This window comes from Cyphomyrmex costatus, unplaced genomic scaffold (genome assembly GCF_001594065.2).
Source record: "Cyphomyrmex costatus isolate MS0001 unplaced genomic scaffold, Ccosl1.0 scaffold23, whole genome shotgun sequence".
In the NCBI taxonomy this organism is placed as follows: domain Eukaryota; kingdom Metazoa; phylum Arthropoda; class Insecta; order Hymenoptera; family Formicidae; genus Cyphomyrmex; species Cyphomyrmex costatus.
In genome coordinates this window covers 370586-394602 of record NW_017276368.1, presented here as the reverse complement: position 1 = coordinate 394602, position 24017 = coordinate 370586, and the positions used below count along the sequence as shown (strand labels likewise).

Genomic DNA, 24017 nt, shown 5'->3' with positions numbered 1-24017 from the left:
TTTTGTGAATATTCTTGCGTTTATTCCGCAAAAGAAATGTCACGGTAGCTCGGCGCAAATTTTCCGAAACGAAAGAATAGCTCGATATGATTGAGCGGCGTATAGCAGAGCGTAAAGTATAAGAGTCAAAGGATAGGCGAGGCTACCGTGAGAGGCGCCTGTAATTATTTGCCGAGGGGTGTCAACGAGACTAATGACGTCCGTAGATGGCGAGCGCTTTGACGGGTTGCGTTACTCGTCACGTTGATGCAACGATTCCGCGTCGTTCTCTCTTTCGCCTCACTCTCTTCTCTCCGGCTAATCATCCTCAATCATAATCACGCACGATCGTCGTGTCGATCAGACAGATTGCGCTTTATCGCCGGAATTAACGTGCAACGTGCCTCGCAGCCGTATCTGTCAAAGTCGCTCGTATTTCTTTTGCTTTGCATATAGCCTCGAATACTTACCATCTTCGATGTGCATAAACACATTGTAAATAACATTTGTTTATACAGATTTTTATTTATTTTTATTGCTGTGTACTCTGTGAAACGAGCGAAACTTTAATCATGAGAAATAATTAGCAAGAAATTTCATCGAGTTTTTGCTTTTACAGATTGTTTAGGATGATATAGCAGAATTAGAAAGTACATATTATACGCTATAAAATTAGTCGTGCGTGCGTGCTTTTATAAGTTTATAACTTATGTATATATAATGATATAATGCGTGAAAGTTGAAAATGATATGTCTAACGTATATTCACATATCGCAGCAATTAAGTGAAGATGGGCTTCTTGTGAATAATAATCCCGTCTTTACGAAGCTCCTTTTTTGCGAGTGCGTGCTGGAAATCGAACAACGGTCTAGGGATTTCGGTTTTGAACATCAGGTTAAAGCGTAGAAGCGGGGAATGGGTTTTTAATCAGGGTGTTCTGGACAATAGACTCCCCAGGGGGCACCAGCCACCCTTGTAGTACCTTTCTTCGCCCTTCGTATACAGAGGTGCCTAGGAACACCCCATCGTCCGCGAGGAGTTTCTCATCATCGCGTACAGCCCACATCGTTGATAGCAGTAATTTTCCTTTCGCACAATTTATTGCGTTAAAATCAATACTGAAATGTTTTAAAAAGAACGCACCCTTTTTTGATTGTAATCACGTGCGTGAGAATATTTTTTGAATAAATGGAAGTTATATTGACATTCTTTAATAATATTCTCCTTCATGATCAAAATCTCCTTTCTTTTCAATGAACTTCATTATTATGCGATGACAACTAAAGTTAGCTTTATATTGGATTGAATACGTACTATAGAGAGAGATTGTAAAAAAAGAAAGAGTAGTCACGTTATTGAATTTATATATTTTCTACGTATATTTATATGAATATAAGTATATGTAATATAAAAAAATAGTTGATGCTAATATTGCCTGAAAATAAAGATATAATACTTTAAAATCATTTGCAAGTAAAAATTAAAATAATTACACTTACGGAAACTATTGTCTCTTATTTGCTAGAAATTAAACAATTTTTTAACTGTTAATTTTAATATAGTGAAATTAGTTTCACACGTTCTTTTTTCCACTTAAAAAAATTAATATGTAAAGAAAAATTTATTTCACTGAATTTACAACACAAGGAAAAGAATGTGCAGAATGCAAAAGAATTCGAATATTTAATAATATTCTTTTATTCTGTAATGTTACGTCGATTCTAAAATAATCTCGGCAGACCTAAGTCAAACCTCCGCGTCGAGTATTTGCTCAACAAATAAGCGTGTCTGCGTAGCCAGTGTATTAATTCGAGCCGGGGTGGCTACAGAAGGGTCAGAACGGGTCATTACCACCGTCATGGATGCGAAACCGCGCTGTCGCGGCGCGCCGAGCGTGGTTGAAAGTGAAACCGCGGTGCAATCAGTGACGGCCATATGTCGCCCGGGCGCGCGTCCTCGCGTCGTCAATCGAGGGGAAACGCGATTCGATCCTTCCGGCGTGTCTCCCCCAAATGTCACACTACCACTCGAAAACACCCTGTGTCTTTCGCGCACTCTTCATTCACATCGACAGTGTCCCGTGAGTCTCAGTCATTACCGCGCATTAGTTCGGTGCTTCGGGAAGCACATTCTTTGTCATTTAATTTTGGAAAAGAAAAATCCTAGTCCATTTTTAATACAAAGAATGAAATAAAGAATTTGCTTCGTACATCAATTAAAGTGATTATTATTATGTTTTAGATATTAGTGATTAAACATCTCTGCTGGATTTTATTTTACGCTGACGCAAAGCATCGAAATAAGTTTGAATGATTATTAACGATCTTTTCGTACAATGTAATTTATGAAAGTTTCTTTAACCGCAGTTTCTACCCCCTCTTTCTCGACATTTTTCTATTTAGCATTGTTCAGAGTGCGGAGGAAACGTGTAACGTTCAATCGGTGAATGACTGATGTGAATCTCACCTGCGTCTGGCATCTGCAGTCGGCGGACTCGCGCCAGCGTAAGATTTTCCGTGAAATTTTGCACTCGCCACGGAATCTCTCTCCGGAGCTGCCAATAAAGCTGTTTACACACGAGAAGACTTCACGGGAGATTAATGATGAAACGCCATGAAAGTTCCCGCGCGGTTAAATGGTCGGCCGGTGTTTGATATAGAACCATTAGCCGTACCCTTCAGAACTGATGTCCGATTCTCCGTCATTCCACGGAATCATAAAATTTTCTCCCCAGTTTGCATCGGATCATTAATGATCGCGCTCTCGCAATAACTATTGTCCACTTTCTGCCCATCGTCAAACAGGATCCCGCGTTAATGTGTTTTGTAAATTTGATGGATTGATCTTTATTCGAAAATGCACACAAACTCTCTTTCTCAAATATTATTTTTAATTTATTTTTATATATATTATACTGGTCTATTTTATACGTTTCTTTATTTTTTCAGGCGTTTAGCTTCATCTAAAATTAAAAAGACATTTAGATTATAATACGAAAAAAGATTGTTTCTACAATATATTTTTTAAATTTTATTTTCAAAGAAAGATTTTTTATGTTTTGTAAATTATATCTATCTGTAATTGACATCTAGATTTTATTTGATGTAAATGCTTTGAAAAGAATTATTTATTGAATTTTCTAGTTTATCTTTCTCTAAAGACTACTTAATTTTTTTAATGAAAAGTGCAGCAATTTATATCAGCCGGCTTGAAACAGGCAACCGTAAATAATAACGAGGCAGTTGCCGATTTGAATTTTGTCGTGAGACCGTCCGGTAAGGAGGCCTCGAAAAACCATTAATTCATCGTAAACGCGTCGAACGAGGATTGGTTGGTGAATCTAACGGGGAGTAGAGTCGCTGACCAGAGAAAAAGGGGGCGCATGGGGGTTTCGCCGAAGTGCAAGGGTCCCGTTCCCGGTGAAATCCCTCTCGCAATCTTGACCCTGGATAATCGTGGGACAGGTGATCCCAAAACTGGACGACTGACCGGTAGCTTCGTCCACTAAGACGAAGGGTCAAAATCTCCCCTATGCAAATGTTCCGGCAGTCCGGTGGAGGGTTCCTCCCTTCCGGGATATCGTCTGATTTATCGCTCAATCCCAAGAGGACATTCGGCCGATCTATGTCTTTTCTGATTGTGACTCGAATTTCTTGCGAGATGCCTAAAATTCTCTTGCAATTCTATTCGCTGCGGAAACAATATCCTCTACACTTTCCTCTCGCGTTCAATACACTGAGAAAAATGTCTGGTTGAATCAATTAGAATTCTGATCGAAAGTGGATGAATCAGAATTTTCTTGTTTTATCGAATTCAAATTAAGATAAACATTTTGACTGATATTATTAGAATCATTTAATTTGTCCATTTTTAATTAGACATTTTTTAGCTGTTATTAGTACGATTACATGTGAATTTTATTTATTTAAAATTTTTATATAGTATAATTCAATATTATAGTACTATAAAAATAATTGCATATGTAGATGACAACTACATAGCTGCGAATTATCTTCAAGTATAAAGTAGTATTTTTAGGACTGTCTTTTTCTGATTTTGCAAAATAATCATTTATTCTGTCGCGTTAATGGCAATGCTACCATTATTTCCGGCGTTCTTTAAGAATAGGAACAATTACTATTAAAAGATCAGTGGTCGCAGCAGCTTTTAACGCCGTTCGTAGGGCGTAATCAAGCGACTTTTTCATTACAACGGTTACCGCTCTCATTGCGATTTCAGTCCTTAAATCGTCGTCTTCTACTTTCTTCCACCCCCGTTACCCCTCTCTGTCTCTCTCGGTCGGACATTCTCCGCGGAGCCGTTTCTTTGGCCGGCGATAAAACGGGACGCAATAAAGGAGGAAGCGTTATTAGGGCTACGTCCTTTTGCTCGACGGACCCTAAGCCCGAGAGAATCTCCGACCGGTCTCGACAACCACCGACGACAAGGGGTTGAACCGCTGAACCTCCGGAGACAAATCCGGCGATGAAACGACTCGAGTTTCGAGCTCTGTTATCTTTTTCTCTCTCTTCCCCATTCGCGCGTAGTTCATAAATAAATTAATTAAGTGCCCAGGCAACTGATAATGTTAAAATAATATCGTTCGCGCAGGGCACAATGGGATAGCGACAGACGAAGTACGGCAGGGGCGGGCGAGAGAGACTGGGAAGTATATTTAAATATATAATATACATATATATATCTATATCCAGTCGCGCAGTTCTTAAACTCGCTCTTCGCGGAGTTAATTTCGCGGCATTAACAGTCGAAAGAGTGCGAACAAAAGGGCTCCGAGGGTAGAGAAGACAGATAAGGGATGGAAGGAGGCAAACGCAGGAAATATGAACACACTCATAATACAGGCGCCGCCTCCACCGTCACCACCGCCATCGTCGTCGTCGTCGTCGTCGTCGTGACGATCACGAGATCAGTGATTCTCCATCTCGCAACTAAAATCCGCAATTACATAAATATTTCTTTGACGAGCTTTTCTCTTGGTTCCTGCCGACCTTACAAAAATCAATGACAAAGGATTAACGACATTTCCTAGTCCATACAAGCATTCAAGAGACACGTAGACACACAGCCGGTTTTAACCCCTTTATATATTCCGGTCAAGACGAATGACATTTAAACATAACACAAGAAACGTTTATCCAAACGAGATACCAGTGGTTTTGTCATGCAAATTTGAAGATCGATTCTAACGTCTTTAAAATTTGTCGCGATCTCATGACAATTTTTGTCTGTAATAATGAACTCGTACTTGACCTAAATAATATCAAAAAGATATTACAAATTTTATAATAATTGAGATAAAATGCATATAATATATAAATAAATTTAAAAAATTAGCACTTTATTTCTACATAGCGTTAGTAGACATAAAATGGACGAAGTTAATTGATAATTCTTTGAATGACATTAAAAGCGAAGAAAAAAATCGTGAATGCGCAAATCGTTAAAGTTGCTTAATATATGATTGCATAGTGCATAGGTATCGCGCGAGTGAGAACCACGTTTAGAAAAAAAGTCAGCGCTACCACAGAGTAAACAAGCCTGAGTTTGGTAATAAACCTATCAAAGACGTACGGCAAGATTACACGGCCACTGGGATGCAGGGGCGGGCAATATCTGCGTCCTTTGCGGTTAGAGTTGAAAGATTGGAAAAATATCCAGAGTGCCGTTTGCGTTTAGCTTGCGACTCAAACGAGCAACTCCCTCAGTACTTAATTAATATCACGAGATAAATATTTGAACACGCCGCATTTTCTCTGCGATCGATTCGAAATGTGAGGAGACTCCTAAAATGGTAATATTTGATACGCAACGTGTGTCAAATATCTATTCAAAAATAACTACCTATATACCATATGTTTCTAAGTACAATTAATTAAGTTGTTTAGCATATCAATCTTAATAATGTGATAATTTTTTATTAGCTAATAATAAATCAGAGTTTTAAAAAGTTTTACATATATAACTTCTTTACATTAAAGTTGCAAAATGAAAAATATCGTTCTTGCTTATATTGGTGATGTTACATGTGTACACTGAGAGAAAAATGTACTAAATCTTTATAAATAATTGTGTTTGAATTAATATAACATTTATTTACGGGAAAGAAATATTTACTAAATAATAAATAATAATAGTGGAATTAAATTAATGGTTTTTATATCAAATAAATATATGTTCACATTCAGTAATATTCAACTCTGACACTATTACTATAAAAATTTATTACATTTTTCTTTTAGTGTATTTAGATTTAGATTTAAATTTGCTAATAATTTGATTCTTTGAATTAAACTGCATAGTTTCTTTTTATTAATGAAATAAGAGAAGAAATGAAAGAAGATATATACAAAGGAATTTTTCTTTGGTCTATAGATGAAACGTGAGATTTTTTGTGTAGCGCGAAGCGTGATATTTTATCATCTTATGAACGCCTAATCAATTGACAAGTCAGTGTGCGTTAATGACATGACCGAAAGGGTGGAAAATGGTTGTCGCGTGTTCTAAGAAACACCGCGACGGTGATAAAGGTGGAGGGGACGGGACGACAGAGATAGCAGAGTCGAGGGAGTAACTTTCGAGGGAAAGAGGAGGCGAAGGGTCTCGTGCGTTTTCGATGTACAAAAAGTAATTACGGGATGGTTTCCGGTAATCATATCTAGAGCGCATTGAATGAGCGCATTGTTCGGGCACCCCTTCACCGATATGCACTTGTACGCAGCGCGCCCACCCCTGCCTTTCCTCCTGTCTCCTCCTGCTGCCTCAATCTACCACTAGGACTTCCACCCTACTAACGTACTCGCGACGACCACATCGTACACACGTACTCCTATAACTATTACGCACGCTCGCTCACCCCTGACGATGGTTGCGGGAGCTGCGGTTACACCGCAGGTCGTTCTTGAGTTCGCCACAGGACACCCCCGCCATCGGCGGTGGTGGTTAATGCCTTGGGTGATTTGAGATTTTTTAGATGCTCCCCACATCGTTATCTGAGATATTATAAAGTCGGGTACATATGATATGGGTAAATCGTTCGAGATCACGAAAATATAGAAAATTAAATTATTATTCGAGAGAAAGTTATTATAATATAGATAATTATATATTTAACTTATAAACTTAAAATTTCAGGCTTTCAGTTTTTTCTAATAGCTTAATAATCTGATTTATTTTAGTTTATTTGTCTTCCTATAATAACACATGTTGCAATGATTTAAAGTATTAATCGAAAATCTTTAAAATGAAGCAAGGAAAATTATGACAGTTGTTCTAAAACAAATAATTTAATTCTTAGTTATTAAACTTTGTTTTTATTTCTCTTGAGATTTTTTTATATCTTGTTTTATTTTACATTCTCTATGTTCCTAATTCACAGACCAGTTAAAATAAATGGAAACTTGAAGTTTTCGTTTTTAGCAAAATTTAATTTAACCCTTCATAACAATCTACAAAAAGTGGGGGGGGGGGGATAATATATATACATATACTATATACATACATTATAACTAATAGGTGCAGTTTTACGTATATTTACTTTTACCAAATTATTTAAAACAAAAATGTAATTTCTTTTTTGAAATATACAATATTTTATTTATTGTTCAATAAGATGAATCTAAAAAACACATAAAAACATTAAGAACAGAAATCGTTTTAAATTCTTTAATACACGAATGTTGTTCTCTCGTCGAAATGGATCCCATGACATCGATAGGAGCGGTAAACATCGCGTTGACGTCGTCAGGTGGAACAGGTCGCGCGAAATTCGATGCGGTCGCGTCGGGTGCAGCCTAAATTTGACCCTCGACGACATTCACGACGGCGCTTGTAACGGCCGAAGAGTCGAGCGTCGGTCGGTCGGGGGTCACGCTTATTGAGTTCGGTTCAAGAGCGCGCGAGTGCCAACGGCTCGCCTCGCTCCGATCGTCTTCGAGCCTGCCGTACCCTCGTTTCTCGTTTTTCGTTCGTCCGACCAGCTATTTGCCGTCCGCTATTTGCGTGCACGCGTACGCACGCAATCCGTCGTAAAAAGAATAGCGCTTCCCGCCGTTGCGTTGTAACGAGCGCCGAATTCCTTGCACGCGAATCACGCGTCGAGGATACCTCCCTTCGATTTCGTCGCTCGGCGAGAAGATCGTCTTACGCGCCTGCTTTGGCTCGACATCGATTAAGACGCGTAGAAACGCCAGCGAGCAATTGCGCGATAAGAATGTTACGCGGATAGTGTTTATCGGTAACAGAATGTAGGATAAACTGATTGATGATGTAAGAGATTCATTATTTTTAACTTCTTAACATACTTACACGCTTACTGCGTCTAAAGCGTATAAATTTGTACTTTACACAGAGGAGGAAAAGTGCAATTAAATATCGAACATTTTGAAGCGTTTTCTTCTCATTTATTTTTTATACGAATAATACGAAAATACTGGGTGTGAACTAGTAAGACGACAATCCAAATAAAAAACGAGATTTGACCTAACATACATAAATATAGATTTGTAATCACGAAATCAACGTTCACTGGATCATGGGTGTATTATTTTAAATCAATACTCTACATTAAGATAAAACATAAGAAAATAGAAGTGCGAAAAATATCAGATCCCGGCAGCTCGGGAAAAACGTCGGAACTACGTGTCGCAAGGGAAAGACGACGAAACGTAAGGGAAACCGAGATAGAGGTGCAAGAGATAGAGAGAGGCGCGGAAAGAGCAAAGAGCTTGACAGGCGAGGCTGTAGGGGTGCAAGGCTGCGACCCGACTGACCCTACCTCGATGCCCCGGCCGCCTTCGGAGCCCTCTCTAGCCCTACTCCGGGCACCCTTACCCTCACCCTTAGCTCCCGGGGGTGGATGGAAGGCGGGCCGGCCCATTTTTCGCGCCCCACTTGACTCCACGTCCTCATTGGCTGCCGCCCTCTCGCTCTGACCTCTCTTCCCTCGGCCGCCCCTGACACCGACGGGGTGGACGACCGCGTTCTTTCCACCTGGGCTCTTCTTCCGGTGGAGAAAAGAAGAGACGACCGAAGACATCCGAACGACATATTAATCGCTCATCTATCCTTCGTGTTATCCTTCAGCCAATTAATAGCATGCTTTTAAACAATTCTTTACGAAGCAATTTTATAATAACGAACTGTTTGTTCTTAAAAACAAAAAAAACGTAGATAAGTATAACGTTAAATGGCTAAAAGAAAAAAACGGTCATTTGTAGGTACTTCAAGAATGTTATTCATTGCGACGTATTCAGAACGAATGGGAGCAACGTTCAACTATATAGATAATCGCAGACGAATTAAGTTGAAATGAAAAGAAAGAAGCGATAAGAATCGAGGAATTAAAACGAGCTCAAGATTGAGTCCAGTGGATCGAACACAGCCCCCTCCCGAGAAGAGCAGAGATGCTCGACAGGGCGCTTAGAAGGTGGTGATGACGACTATATGGTAGCGGTCGCGGTCGGTTTGATAAAAAGCGTAATAATATGATCAGCAGGTTGAAGAATCTGGAGAGCTCGGGTCCGCGAGAAGAGATTACGAGTAGAGTGGTGGAACATGGTACGCGAGGGAAAAGGAGAGAGACAGGGAGCGCGCGATAAGGAGAACTGCGAAGCACTTGTTCGTGGAGTTCGCGAATGGGGAGAGAAAGAGAGATAGAGAAAGGGTGAAAGGGGAGAAGAGAAGAGAAGACGAAAGAGAGGGAGAGAGCAGAACGAATAGACTGACGGCAGACGGATAGATAGATGAAGAGCGAGAGCGAGTGAGCAAGTCGTCGGCGCGGCGAGTGAGACAATCTCGAGGGAAGAAAGGAGACCCACTCATCAGCGATCGCAGAAGAGAAAGAGGGAAACGGCGACTAGATCGAGGAGTCAAAGTGGGTACGGAACTACTTGGTCGGGCAATGCGTGCTGGTTGTCCGGGGTAGGGCAAGCCCGTAGCCAATGAGAGGACGACCGGGGCGCGCCCGGGACTCGACCCCACCTTCAGTAGTCATGGCAACCGGTGGTACCCGCGAGAAACCCTCGCGGGTTCGCGATAGTGGGGGGTCCAGGTCGGTGTCAGGGGTCGCCTTAGTCGGCAGTCGGTCTCTGGTCGGCCCCAAGAATAGTCGTATCGAGGCGGTAGTCGAGTATCACCTCACTCTCTTCTTCTCTTTCTCCTCCTCCTCCTACTACTACTACTACGGCCCGCCGTTCTACTGCCGCTGCTGCTGCTGCTGTTGCCGTTGCCGCCGCCGCCGCCACCGCTGCCACCACCGTCGTCGCTGCTGCTGTTGCTGATGCTCGGCGCTGCGAGCGCGCGACGGAGGGACGATACCATCACGCACACTATCGCGCAACACGCATTCGAAGAAGTACGCGCGCACGCGAGCGAGCGAGCGAGCAAACGTATACATCGCGGCTCGCGCAAACGCAAGTGTCGCTTACGGCTGTACGATATATCGACTGCGTACGCGCACGCACGTACGTACGCACGCGGGAATATACGTAGGCACGCTCGTGGCTACGGATAAGAAAGCTCTGAAGAGGTGTACTCCAAAGCGCGAAACGTCAAGCGATACCAAAGGACACGACCGCTCTTGGCGAGTTGCTTTAAATTCATCTTCGGAGCTTGTTTGCCCTTCCCTCCCCCTTTTTACCGTTGGTGTGTTACTTCCCTCATAATCGAAGGGTTGACGACGACTGTCGTCAGAATAGTTCGGTCGGTGTCGGTGCGAGTGTCGGTGTCGTAAACGCGAGACCTTTCTCGTTGAAAAATCGCGAAAAAATGTACACGTGAAAAAAGTGAAGTGCCTCTGAGTGCATGACGGAGTGTGAGGGTTGTTACTGTTTGACATCGTTGTATTATTCGCGATTATTGTTCAAACGTGTTTTCCAGAAGTTTCTGCGGTCTGGTACTGTGAGATTATTGCAGCGCGAGTAATCTACGATTAACAGCAAAGTTGATTGGCACCGTGAGATCTTTAACTTAATTACGTATATTTTCCAAAGGATCAAATAGAATTCTTTATAATTAAAGGATGAAGCTTTGACTTTGATATCCTGGACAAGTGTCTACACGTACAATTGCATTCGTACGATAATTGGAGAACACACGCGTTGGTTTATTCGTAATTCTCTGCAAGTATGACAGGCGTCGGACATCATTTGTACAGTTTGTTTAGCGATCATGCGTTATTTGCCGGAAAGTTCAGGACAGTAAAGAAGTGAATGAAGGAACGTAGCTTCTAACAGCGATCATACCAACGTCATAGTGGTCAACGTGCAGATTTACCGAGGACATTGACTGAGTACCAGGATTTCACATCTTTCTGAATATAGATATCGTTCAATTCGAGGAATCATATTCAAGCGGACTGAGCTGATCGAGAACTTCTAATCTACCCCGTGGTCGTTGTCGGTCTAATCGCGTCTTACGGACAGGAAACCGGCAGGGTGGTTCGAGGCGGGACGGTAGGCGCGGACGCCCTGGCGACTGCCGGGGTGGTTTACCCGGCCGCGACGGCGACGTTGTTCCCTGGTCGGGTGCCAGCCGGACACCACCACCCCGAGTTCACCACCACGTTGGAGCTGGGGTTCCTCGGCGGCGGCGGTGGCGGCGGCGGACCCCTTCAGGTAGGCCCGCCGCCGCCGATGCCGCCCGCGCATCTGACGCCCTCGGCTACGCCGGAGGACATCACCTGTCTGGTGCCCGCCGGCTCGGTCTTGACCTCGAGGGATCCCTTGCCGCCTAGCACCACCCCCGGCAGCCAAGCCAACAGCTCGCAGTCCGGTAGCTCGCAAACGGATAAATCACCGAACATCGAGTGCGTCGTCTGCGGAGATAAAAGCAGCGGCAAACATTACGGACAATTCACTTGCGAAGGTGAGTCGTTCTCTCCACTTGAGAAAGTGCGTCAAAAATGCCCTTGTAGTTACGTGATGATTAGGAGATGATTTAATGGATATATATATGTCCATTAGTGACATATTCAGTAATCACGGAGACTAATGTCGCGGCAATTGTCAAACATATCTCTAATGATCGTTAGTGCAGTAATAATATATCTCTAATGATTCGTTAGTGCAATAATAAGCGGACATTCGTAATCGATGAGTAGAAAATTGAACGAATTGTGATGATATTTAGTTTATTATAGGTCGAAATACAGTAAACGAGAAAGAAATGGCAAGATAAGCTAAATTTAGTTCGACGTTAAGGATTTGCACCTATTGAGAAAGATATATATATATATATATATATATAACTATAAGAATACATCAAAATACTTGCTTTTATTTCATCATATAATTAATGTATTTAATACGTAAAATTCTCTTTAAAATTAAATAAGAATTGTCATGGAGTAATCGATGTTGTATTTAAGAAGTCGATTTATTCGTTGAATTCTACTCGCTTGTCATTTCGTTATTCATCGGTTGTGCACATATTCCGCTTCAAGAAATCCAAATCTTACCGATATGATTTGAAATAATTGATTACCCTTTTCTAAATAAAATTTCTTTCACGCGCAGAAGGATAGCAACTTACAATCGAGTCTAGAACCTCAGGCAAAAATGCAACTACAGTCATAAAAGCGAATAAACGTTTTGTCCGCGATCAAGACCAGTGATCTAAGATCTCATCGAAGATTTCATGGGAGATTTCACGACAGGCGACACGAACGGTGTAGCACGCGCACTCAAACAACCGTACTGCAAGAATAGGACGAGTATCGAAATCTCTACCGTCGCGCGGTAGGTTCTCGCGAAGTCTTTCTTTTTTCCCTCCGTGTGAAGGAGCGCGTGCACGCCCTTTCGACGATTGTTCTCTCCAGATCTCTCTCTCTCCGCCGTGAGTATCATGGGGCGCGATAGGTATCCCCTTACCTGTACTACCAATTTGTCACCGCGCGGGGCAGAGCTCATTCGCATCAGAATACCCGACACCTACTTTAATACTCACGCTTACATTAATTTATTCAAGATGTGGAAGAGAGAGAGGAACGGAAGCGGGGAAGGTAAAGGGAGAAAGAAAAAACGGCGAAATCCCGGGTTAATGAGAGGAAGGAAGAGGCAGTTACGAATGATAGAAGAAGGTAGTGAACAGAACGAAGAGAGTGAGAGGGAGGAGGGAGGGAGGGAGAGAGGGGGGAGAGAGAGAGAGAAAAAAGAGAAGAAAAGAAAAAGAGTACACCGTGGCCATCGGGCGTGGAGAGTATGAAAAAACAAAGAGTCACCATTAATAACCCAGTGGGGTGTTCCCCGGAACGCTTACACGTCTGTTACGAGCCTAATAACGATGTAATAGGGCCGTGGAAATGAAGCGGGAGGAACGAGGACAGACGTCGAAAGGGAGAAGCGGGCGCGAGAGGGAAGGGTTTATCCCATTCTGGCGCCGATGATGACGGGGTTCGGTTCCGATGGAATGAGAAACAAATTGTTTTCACGGGCGGAAACAAATCCCAGCGGGTCGTCGAGAACGTGCGCGCGCGCGAGCGGCGAGTTATCGTACGTATAAACCGTAGCGGCTAATTATCCATCGGCCAGATGTATCGAGGATAACTAATTAGCCGCGCTGCGCCGCGCCGGCCGTGCCGCGCCGCGCCGCGCTTGTCGTATCGTGCCGACGAATCTCGCGATTTGTCGATACGAGGAAAGCGTTCCGGCCGATCTGCACTTTGCTTTGGACATTACGATCCACGCGTATCTTTTTTTTATACGGATATATATCAAGTTGAGTTTTGTGGTCTTTGAATCGCCATTAAACTGCAATTATTAAGACTGGAAAGTAAGACTGTACGAATATGAATAAGGACATGAAGTTAGATGCTCTATATAATATGACAATACTATACTACTATTTAAATCAAACTGTGCTTTGTTTTATTGAAAGTAGATAGATCCAAGTAAGCAGAGGTAGGATTTATTTATTCGGTAATGATAACAATTCTTCTTTCTTTGGGGAGGATATACAAAATCTGGATTTATATTTTATAATAACATCGAAATGATCTCCGTCACACGACTTAATAAGGAAACAGATTAATGGTGCCCTAATTTAGAAGGTTATAACGAAATAGCACGTGACTCTTCTTCTGATAAAATGATAATCATTCTTAAATCCGTAAAAATATTAAAACTCATTAATGCATATCTTACATTTTGTCTTCGCTGAAATGTGTGAGAGTGATCGACCAGACATATGCGTTATCTTTCCTTAGCCTGACGTTTTCTTCCACCGTAATAGTTCGCATTCGCAACGGAGAACAGTTGGACTCCTCTAACGTCCGTTAAATCATTTATACGAAGGCGAAGGATCGAAGGCTCGAGAGACGAGAGGAGTGTAACGAAGAGAAATGTCGCGACTCGGCTCGGACAGGCGGACGGACTCGGGTTAATCGAAATCTACAGCACCCTCGGAAATCAGGAGTTATATATCCTCCTTCGCGTCCGCCCTCTCTCGCACGCCCTATTATCCCGAATTACGCCTTATTGATACCAGATTGCCCGCGGTAATTTATATCTCGCGGGTGATTTAGTGCACTTCGAGGGCCTTGATTAATGACACACAGCTATCTGCGCGGTTCCTCCTTCTTTTCGCCCTTCTTGCTTTCGATTCTGCTTGCGATGCGTCGAAGCCACAGCAAGAGTTGCGTGAAAACTGAAATCTCAAATTAACGCTTGAACTATAAGCCTCGCACAAATTGCATACGTTAATTAAAAATCAATGTTTTTTACGGATGCGACACATTTCGTTGACACGTAAAATTTTTATATTAATAAATATACGAAATATTAATTACTTAAGGCTCTTCGAAATAACGAGTCATTATCGTGATAGGTACCCGCGATAAATTATATTAATGATCTATGTGAAAAATAATAGGTTCGTTCTGTAGCTTGGAAACCTTTGCACACGCGCGTGTGTTTCTATGCTGAAACAATTTAAAATTCATATACCATCTCTCGTTCTGAAACGTTTCAAATTAATCATTTTGACGTAAATTAATTTTGTAACCAGCTATTCTCATCGCTGAGACGATAATTAGATGATATCTGTCTTTTATTAAGGTGGAGAATACATTATCCTCTTCGTTTATAGTCAAAATTATTTTTACCAGGCGTTAAAACGGTACGTTCTGCTTTCGTGATCCCTTGAGGGATACCGCGCCGTCGCTGGCGGACCGACAAGTATAACAGCGCGCGAGTATCCCATGCGAGTTCATAACATTCTTCTATTTACCGCACATTATCCCTCTCGCCGCGGAGTGGTTCCGCATTTCTATGCTTAGCATTCATCGCTCGCTAGACGTTACCGCAGGATCGAGCCTATTTGCGGTAACCGACAGCGAGGATCAGCCTATTGAAATCTCGTTAGGTTCACTCGGTGTATTGCCCTCGACGGAGACGAGACCGTGCGTGGGATCTGGCACGTAACACGCGTGGATATCACGTGGAAATCATGGGATAGCGAAGCGTAGAATTCTGACCGAGCGAGCGAAGACGAGACAGACAGATGGATGGATGGATCTGCTCGACGGCGAACCCTGAGATCGATTCGAACGGATTGAAAAAGTACTTTGCTCCGGTTGATCGGTACTGAGATTGGCGATGTCCATAAAGTGCCTTAGCGTTAGAGCAAAATAACGCGGGAACGATTGCTTTCGTAAATCGTAGTCAAGCGGAAGATAACGACTTATTGAATACAACCGTCTGAATTAAGCTTGATTGTAATCATTTTCATAAAATTTAAAAGTTTTTATAACTGCGATACATTTCAATATACATATTTTATTGAAACAACGCATTTTATTGTAATTGATATCTTTTTATCGTCATAGGTAATGGTTTTAAGTGCGTGTTTCTTTTTTATGCATATAGCGAGCAAGAGCTTTAAATGTGCACTTGTTTTTTTATCGCTCAATTGATTTTAAGTTCCATTAAAACATAAAGTATATCCTCTTATCTCTTCGAGTCACGGAATGCCATTGACATTTCTCTTTCCAGCGATACAATGATAGTCACGTAAACGTTGTCGAGGTACCTACATAAGATATACGTATATTGATTTAACATTAAAACGTGAATTTATAACTTTCGAATGCGACAAAATGCGAGGTACTCCGTCAATGTCATTTTATGTCTATACTATGTCTAATCTACGTTCAGGAATAAAAATACGAAACCACGTGTTTCATAACTTTATATTAATTATCATGTTGCACTTCGCGTTACATAATTTACAGACTTATTCGACATAAAAAAAAAATCCCGAATTAATCGTAGGGACGGGTGAAGCTGTCTGGCAATTAAAGCATGTCGGCGCGTCGCTCGACTCGATTACAGCGGCGTGCGCTTGCGATAATTGCTTCCGTGTACAATGTGTAAACCATTTCCGGCGGCTCGGCTAAACCGCGCGTAATCTGTGCACCGTGTAACGACGAATTTCACGAATTGCCCCGGCCACGTCAGCCAGATGTCGGCCGACCACCATCGCGCTCGAAGTACGCGGAAATGCATCCGCGGGGCTGCAGCCAGCCGGCCGCGTCGCGTTTCCCGAAGGGCCCGTTCTCGCCATGCGAGATAATTGACGGTTAGGTCTGCCGGAAGAGCCGGCTGACTTTATTCGATGAACGACGAGTTAGTTGCAGCACTGGCTATTAATCTGCAGCCTTATAATGAATTGATCATATTTTTTTACGAAAGAGAGACAATCTCATACGCTTTTCACGTGTGTATAATTTTTTAATAAAAAGTAATACCTATATTAATTTCAAGACATAATTTATCATTACATGTATTATTTCATTATTATTTAGTTCTATTTTTAATATTTAAAGCGTAAATGTCAGATAAGATAAAAAAAGTAGGATGTTGATTTATTAAGAAAGTTGGATTCTTTAACGATGTTATTCAGCTTTTTAGCGTCTACTTGTCATTATTTTACGATCATGAAGATGCAGCGCCATATTAGTATTTGTTTTCTTGGAAAGTGAAATGTGTTTAACGAGAGTCTAACATATATTAGGCGAGTTCTCATTTGTTTCTGTAAAGTTTGAAGTAGTGTATTCGTCCGATTTCCTCACCCGTTGAATTGCCATGGCCGTTACTGCCGTCGGTCGGTCGCGTGGCGGAAACTGTCGCCAAGATACGACCAGATATCCTAATGAACCCGGAGCTTCTCTAATTACTCGCCATGCAATGCACCCGATATGGCCCGCCGGAATTCCTCGGAGTGAAATGATCGTCTTTGTGCATCCGCCGATCTTCTCGTGAACTTACACACGACCTATCAAAGGGCTCTTTTGTTCTTTTGCAGTATTCGTCTTTTTATTTGTTAAATGAATGGATGACGAGGGAAACATTTCGTTTTGAAACGTGTCTTTTCAAATTGTGCTCTTTTCCTTTTGTATTTTTTTATACATATATTATTAAATAAAGTTTATGCTAAAGTATACTTTCTAAATCTGAATCAGTGGATAATCACTGACATCAGTCTCAATTATGCCGGAATCGGTAAATTCATAACGAAATGCAACTGAAAAAATCAATAAAACTTATAAAATCCCTAATCTAGATAATCTTGTTAATGTATAAATTTAACGTACGTATATGAATTGAATCTGACGTGCAAATATCGGTATTTTAATTATATAAACTTCCTTTCTTTTTTAATTAAATTTCACCGATTCCGATTTAAAAAGTATTTTTAAAAACGCATCACATAAAAAATTTTAAATTAAGAAAAAATCAAAATTCTTGAAATATTTATTGATTTATAAATATAAAATATATATGGTATCGAGAAAAGATTACTGGTTCTTCAATTATACACGGATATAATTTAACGTATGCGGAAAATAAAATTAAATGAAATGGAATTAAGATACATAAATAAAAGAATGTAAAAATATGTAAAAATATCTTGTTCACGCTTCGTTTAAGCGAGAGAGGCGAGCTTATTGCGCAAATAAATCCGGATAATAGAAAAGTGATAATAAGCGCGCCTACTAGAAAAATACGGGAAACGATGTAGTGATACCGGAACAAATTAACGTGTGATACGGTCGATGTACAGTCGTCATGGTGCAAGCGAGGGCCGAATCAGGTTAAGAGTTGGACCCTTAATTGAGCGCTCGAGTTACAGCGGCGAGTCACTCTCTCCCCGGTGTACCAATTACAACCGCGGTAACGATATTTACCATTGTCGGGGCTCTTGCGCCTATCCGTGGCATTAGCGGTGCCGTAATAACACGGTTAAACCGGCGATAATTTCTGTTCGCGGTAATCTTAATTGCCCGGAACACCGCGAATTCTCTCCCTCGTCTCGCGTAGGAGGCAACGCGCGCACGTTTATACCCACGTCGGCCGTTCTACCCTCACCGTGAAATGGGGTTTGATTGCGCCGGCAAGGGTGACTGCACGAGGATGAAGGAAGGTCTCGGAAATAAACGAATGAAGAAGTTTATCCGTGATAGGAGTCACATTCATGTACAGATCAGAAAGTGATAAATTATTTTCTTAAGATTATTTTGTAGAGCCCTGAAGATTGTGTTAGCAATATCGACTATAATTGCTACCAGAAGTTGTTTATGCGAGGAAGAATTTATGACGATTAAAATTATTCGAATGTTTGTGTATATGTCGAGAGGGAGAGAGAGAGAGAGATTCGAGTCATTTTTCTCGTTCGACGCGTTTGTCGTCAGACTCGACGCGATCGACCGGGCAAATTGATGATAACTCGCAACCGTTTGACATCGCTTGACATCAAAATCAACCCGCCGACGTAATAAAGCGATCGCCGACAATCATGCCGATTACGCCAATGAACGTTCAATGCAGAACGGTGCATCGGCGGCGCGTTCCACCGATTTCTTTCTGATGAGAAGCATCGATGGTGGTAACTCGGTTTTGGTACGCGTCGATGCGAAGATGCGATCACGAGCGATCGAGGAATTGAGTGACGACAATCCGCACGACTTCTCGCGCCGGACTCGCTCGTTAATGCATTTTCCGCGACATCATGCTGATTACATAAACGTCGTACGTCGATCGACACGTCGATCGGCACGTGTTGTACCAGTTATGCGTTCCGGAATGAGATAGTCGCGATAGATTCCGTGAGTAACAGGTGCGATAGCGACATTGAGAGCATATACGGTTGAAGATCTATAAAAAGTGCTTAAAGCAATGCCGTACAGCAGAAATATGTGTATTATAAATAAAATGCATGCTTCTGTGAAATAGAATTGCCAAATTAAAATGTTATTTTTTTTTCTCTGTATTTATCTTTTAAAACATCTTAATCAAGTTTCATTTTTCAAATTGTATTTCTTTAAAAGTTGTTTTTAAATTTACAAAGAAAATATTTGAGACGATCATATTTGAAGATGTTTAGCCAAGAAATATTAAACAAACTTTGCGATAAATAATAGTTTATATTATGTACGTTATGTTAATTTGTAATTATAAAAAAATATAAAAGATGACTTAATAGTATCAGAATAATAAAGGAAAAGGCAATTTTCCAGGAAAGGAAATTCTAAATTATTACATTTTTATAGTAATATTCTTTTTAGTTGTTTATTAAAGTTTATTCTTAGTTCATTAAAGTTGCATGACAGAAAAAAATTAGTAAATTTAAGGATGAAAGAATAAATTGCAAAATGTATAGATTATACATTATAACTGGATCAAAAATGTGAACGTTAAACTTAATTTGTACGAATCTTCTGTTTAGAAGAATGTTTTTTAATCACTAGAGTAGTTTATTATTTTTCAAGATATGCATAGGCGATATCAATTCATTGACACGAAAATAGCTAGGGATAGCTGATCCTGCGAAATATTTGTAGCGATTGGATGCACGGCTGTTTCCGTGGATGATGGGAATGAGCTATATAATTAAAGCGGTGGCCAAGTCATTATGCCGTACCGGCGATAAATTATGACTTTTACGAGGCCCCGAGCAAGGCCGCGCGCCAACGTATCCAAAGAAGAGATTCGCCGGTACGAGCGCCACGGTACAATCATCGAGGAATCGAAAATGACGAGGATGATCCATCGTTGGTGTTAGCGGATCGTAAGGGAAAGGTGACAGAAGGATAAAAAACGCATGCACGTTTACACGCGTGAGGTATAAATTACTGAAGATCGTGAAGCCCGATGTCGAGATCGTCGTTTGACAAGACGAACTTCTTTCACTCGTTTGATACCCTTTCTCCCTTCACGTCAGGACTAACGGGCAACCGTATAGAGCCCCTTGAATACCGAAAATACCGTATGGAACGTGACATCGAATAATCGATAAAACGGAGTGTCGGAGCGACTCTCCGAGCGCGCTCGCATGTCCCTACGCGTAAATATTTTGATTAATGATCCCGCGAGGAGTGTCTGGTCCGGTCCGGTTCGGTCCCGGGACACAACGGCCCGATTCCAAAACCGGATACCCTTTCGCGTCCCCTTCGCGCCGGAGATCTTGCTTCTGCATCTCTCCCTTTCTCGCCTCCGTCCGATTGACGATCATATCAATTCTCACTTTCTCTCTCGCTTCGCTATGCGTCCTTTGATCCGGTCTTCTTAGACAGATAGTGGTAAACGTGTTCCAAGGAGGCTTCTTAGGGATCATGTGGATGAACATACCGGCGCGGCGCGGCAGGGTCCTGGGAAAGCGACCTCGGGCGTTGTCCTCGCGGTCGGAAAAACTGGTCGTCGGTCAACTGACCGTGGATAATGCGAACCCTTCGCCGGCACCTTCAGTCGCGTTAAATGTCCCGTCGGGTATTATTTCGCCGGCCCGAAACAACGCCCCGGACGACCGGAGGCGTTAACGCTCCGAGACCAGTTCGACCTGTTCGAACGCGTGCATTCGATTTCGGAAGGTCTTACTGGTCTCTATATATCTGGAGAAACGTCCTTGTAAGTGCTGGACACTCGATCGCGTAAAGGACTAAGGATCCGAGTATACCCGCTATAAATTAACCAGCCTGTTCATCGGCGATTCCGAACAATTCAAACGATACGCAATGCCCCTCTCGGACGGATCCTCGGCTATCGCTTGAGATTAGGTGTTCCAGACGGACCGAGAGAGAGAGAGAGAGAGAGATGAACATTAATCTGCCGATTACAGGAGTCCGGGAACCTCCCATTCCAAGTAGCACGACTGGTACAAGATTCCCTGTCTTTGGTTATTGCGCAATAGTCATTCAGGATTCGACCCTGCGTTTCCGTAGGCGTAAGTTTAACCCTCGAATCTCATCGAATGTCGACCTTGAAATTGGAATGACCGTGAATTAAGCGATGATGTTTGCGGTTTGACTATATGGCGAGCCAGATAATGCAAACCGTTACCTTTATTAGAAACTGACAAAGTGGACTTGAAGAATCGATATTATAGATCGATCCCTATTATCTCGATTTTGAGAACTCCAGAGGAAATTTAATTGATCAATATTATGTATACTTGTTGAATCTCATTAACTCAACGATCCGTAGATCAAAAGTGCCGACTACTTGTTTTTGATACGAGAGCTACCGAGAACCGACTTTTAAGCTTGTGTTATGTGTTAGGTTAATATTTACTGATAGCTTAGGCTTATGTGTTGGGCTAATATTTCCTACGCTTCTAGAAAAAATTATGGCAGCTATATTATCATCAGGTGTATTTTTATCATTATACGCATATGTACTCCTAACCTTCGATACATTATTATTCTTGACGCAAAGCTCTTCTAATATTACTTAATGTTTAGCATATACATTTATTTATTGCATAATTTTTGTATACTTACTCGTATCCTCTTACGGTATCTCTTTATGCAAGTCGTTACTTTTTATGCAAATAATTGTAATGATTTTTTCATCATAGATTTCTTAAAATTTGTCAATACAATTTTGCATACAAAATAATAATTTAAATTTGTTTATATATAAAATAATTGTGTTCATAAAATTGTGTGCTCTTTTAACTATTTCCATAAATAACTATTTCACATATAATACTGGTCACGTTTTATTGGTACTTTCTTCAGTTTTCTCATTATTTCGCCTGTGAGATGAAAGTTTAAATTATATGTAATTAAATTTTACAATTCCCGGAAATGTCTATAAATCAAACTTTACAATCTTCTTAAAATGTTCATAAATTGATAGGCGAGTTGCAAAATTTTATAAATAAATTCAGGATGTTTCCGGATGCGATATCCTTCCATATATAAGCTGCAGCGCAAAACTTGTTCCACACATTACTTATTCCATCGTTATTCTTGCCACGGAACCACCTTCTTCATTTTCGAGAACATCGATTTTTAATAATTTGTGTGTCTGTGTTCTTGCGATGCATTTTCGGTGAATGCAATTAAACGTTCTCCAGCTGCGGTGCGTCGCGTCGCTTCGTCGCGGCCTTGAACATTTGTCCTTGCACTTCGCAAGAACGTCGATGTCATTCCCAGAGGATACAGCCGATTACATTTATTTCCATTTGTTCTCAAAGAACTGCACGGGGGAAATGTCATTTCGAATGAAATCGTGATGTAGTTGCGGTGGGAATCGCCGTTAAAGCGCATGCAAACTACTGTTTTAACAATTTTATCTCCGACTATTAATCAAATCAATAGTTCAACTTTTTAATTAAATATAATATGATATCGTTTTATCTGCTCATTAGGATTACAATTTTGTATATTCTTTAACTTTTGGAGTGTCTATTTTTAAAATTTTAAACTTTATTAAATAATATTTGTTATAATTACTTTATCTTATTCTATTCTTTGCACCTAAATATACATACCTATAACTGTTCCAGTGCTTTTTCCGTTCTGTAAAGATTAATGGAAATATTTATGTTAATATGCGACATTAATTACAAATTAATGTATGATACTACATTAATTATAAAAGTATGCATTTAATTAAAAGAGAGAAACAAATTCAAAATTTACTAAAATAATTTTTTTAGCTTCGAAACGTCATATTTTATCTCAGACGAATTAATTGCGTTCATAAAGTAAGACGAGATGTAGAATTGATACAAAATTTACTCCTAATAGATAAAAATTAATATAATAAAATTCCAGCAATGCTTTTGTGGGATCGTACGAACAATATGTATGACGAGCAAATTCCATGTGAATATACGTGGCCGACTCAAATATTACTTACGAATGTCCATGCGATTTTGATTATAGCAATTACATGCGGCACGGGTAAACTGATGTTTAAGACATGGATACTATTTGTCGTGGAGTAACATGCATTCTGTTCAAGTTGCGTTGCACCTCCGAGAGCGTAGGTGATCGCAGAAAGCATATATATTATATGTAATACGTTGTAGTACAATACGCAAATGATTTTTATCCTTTTACTTTTCTCAGTCGAACCCTTTTCCACCCCCTACACGTACTCGCGAATTATAAAACCAAACTGTTTTGGCATAATTACGTGGACAATGGCGTGTGTAATGGGAATGGGATGAGCGAGGACAAGTTTCGAGAAACAATTAAGAATAATTCCCATGGAAAATTGGCTTGTTTTACAATATTTAAAATGGACAAACAAAAATAACAAAGTATTGTTTAGCATTTAACTGGATTCCCATTGCTCATTTGATAACAGTGAAGTTATCTGATAATTTTTAAGATAAAATAAGTTGAATTTTCTAGACTTTGTGTATCTTATCGATGTGACAATGTAACAATACATATGTACACACATATGTTTAGATACATGTATCTATGTTAATGTACTTATACACATGGAATATTTCCATTTTTACGAATTCGTTTAATAAAATTGTTTTTGTGAATTTTATTATGAGTGAAAGTGAAAGTTGTTCCATCGTGAGTTCATGTCTGATAACGAAAGAGTTAACTCCAGCATTCTCACGCTTCAATTTCTCACGTAAAATAAAATAATTTAAGAATTCTTATAATTTCGACTGAAAACATGTCTGGAAATTTTTATACAATGAGCCAGTGAGACAACTAAAATAGTAAAACTTTTTTCTGTTTTTGAGGTTTATGAAACGGGGGGGGGGGGGG

The 24017-nt window shown here is 40.7% G+C and overlaps 1 protein-coding gene across 1 annotated transcript in view; it reads left to right on the top strand.

Moving 5' to 3' along the window:
• The first annotated feature begins 11631 nt into the window (after nt 1–11631).
• The window catches only part of svp (COUP transcription factor 2), a 122017-nt gene continuing 109631 nt past the window's right edge, over nt 11632–24017 (top strand). The window contains exon 1 of the mRNA XM_018539983.1: nt 11632–11863. Coding sequence (XP_018395485.1) covers nt 11632–11863 — 232 coding nt within the window. The remainder of the gene's footprint in view (nt 11864–24017) is intronic.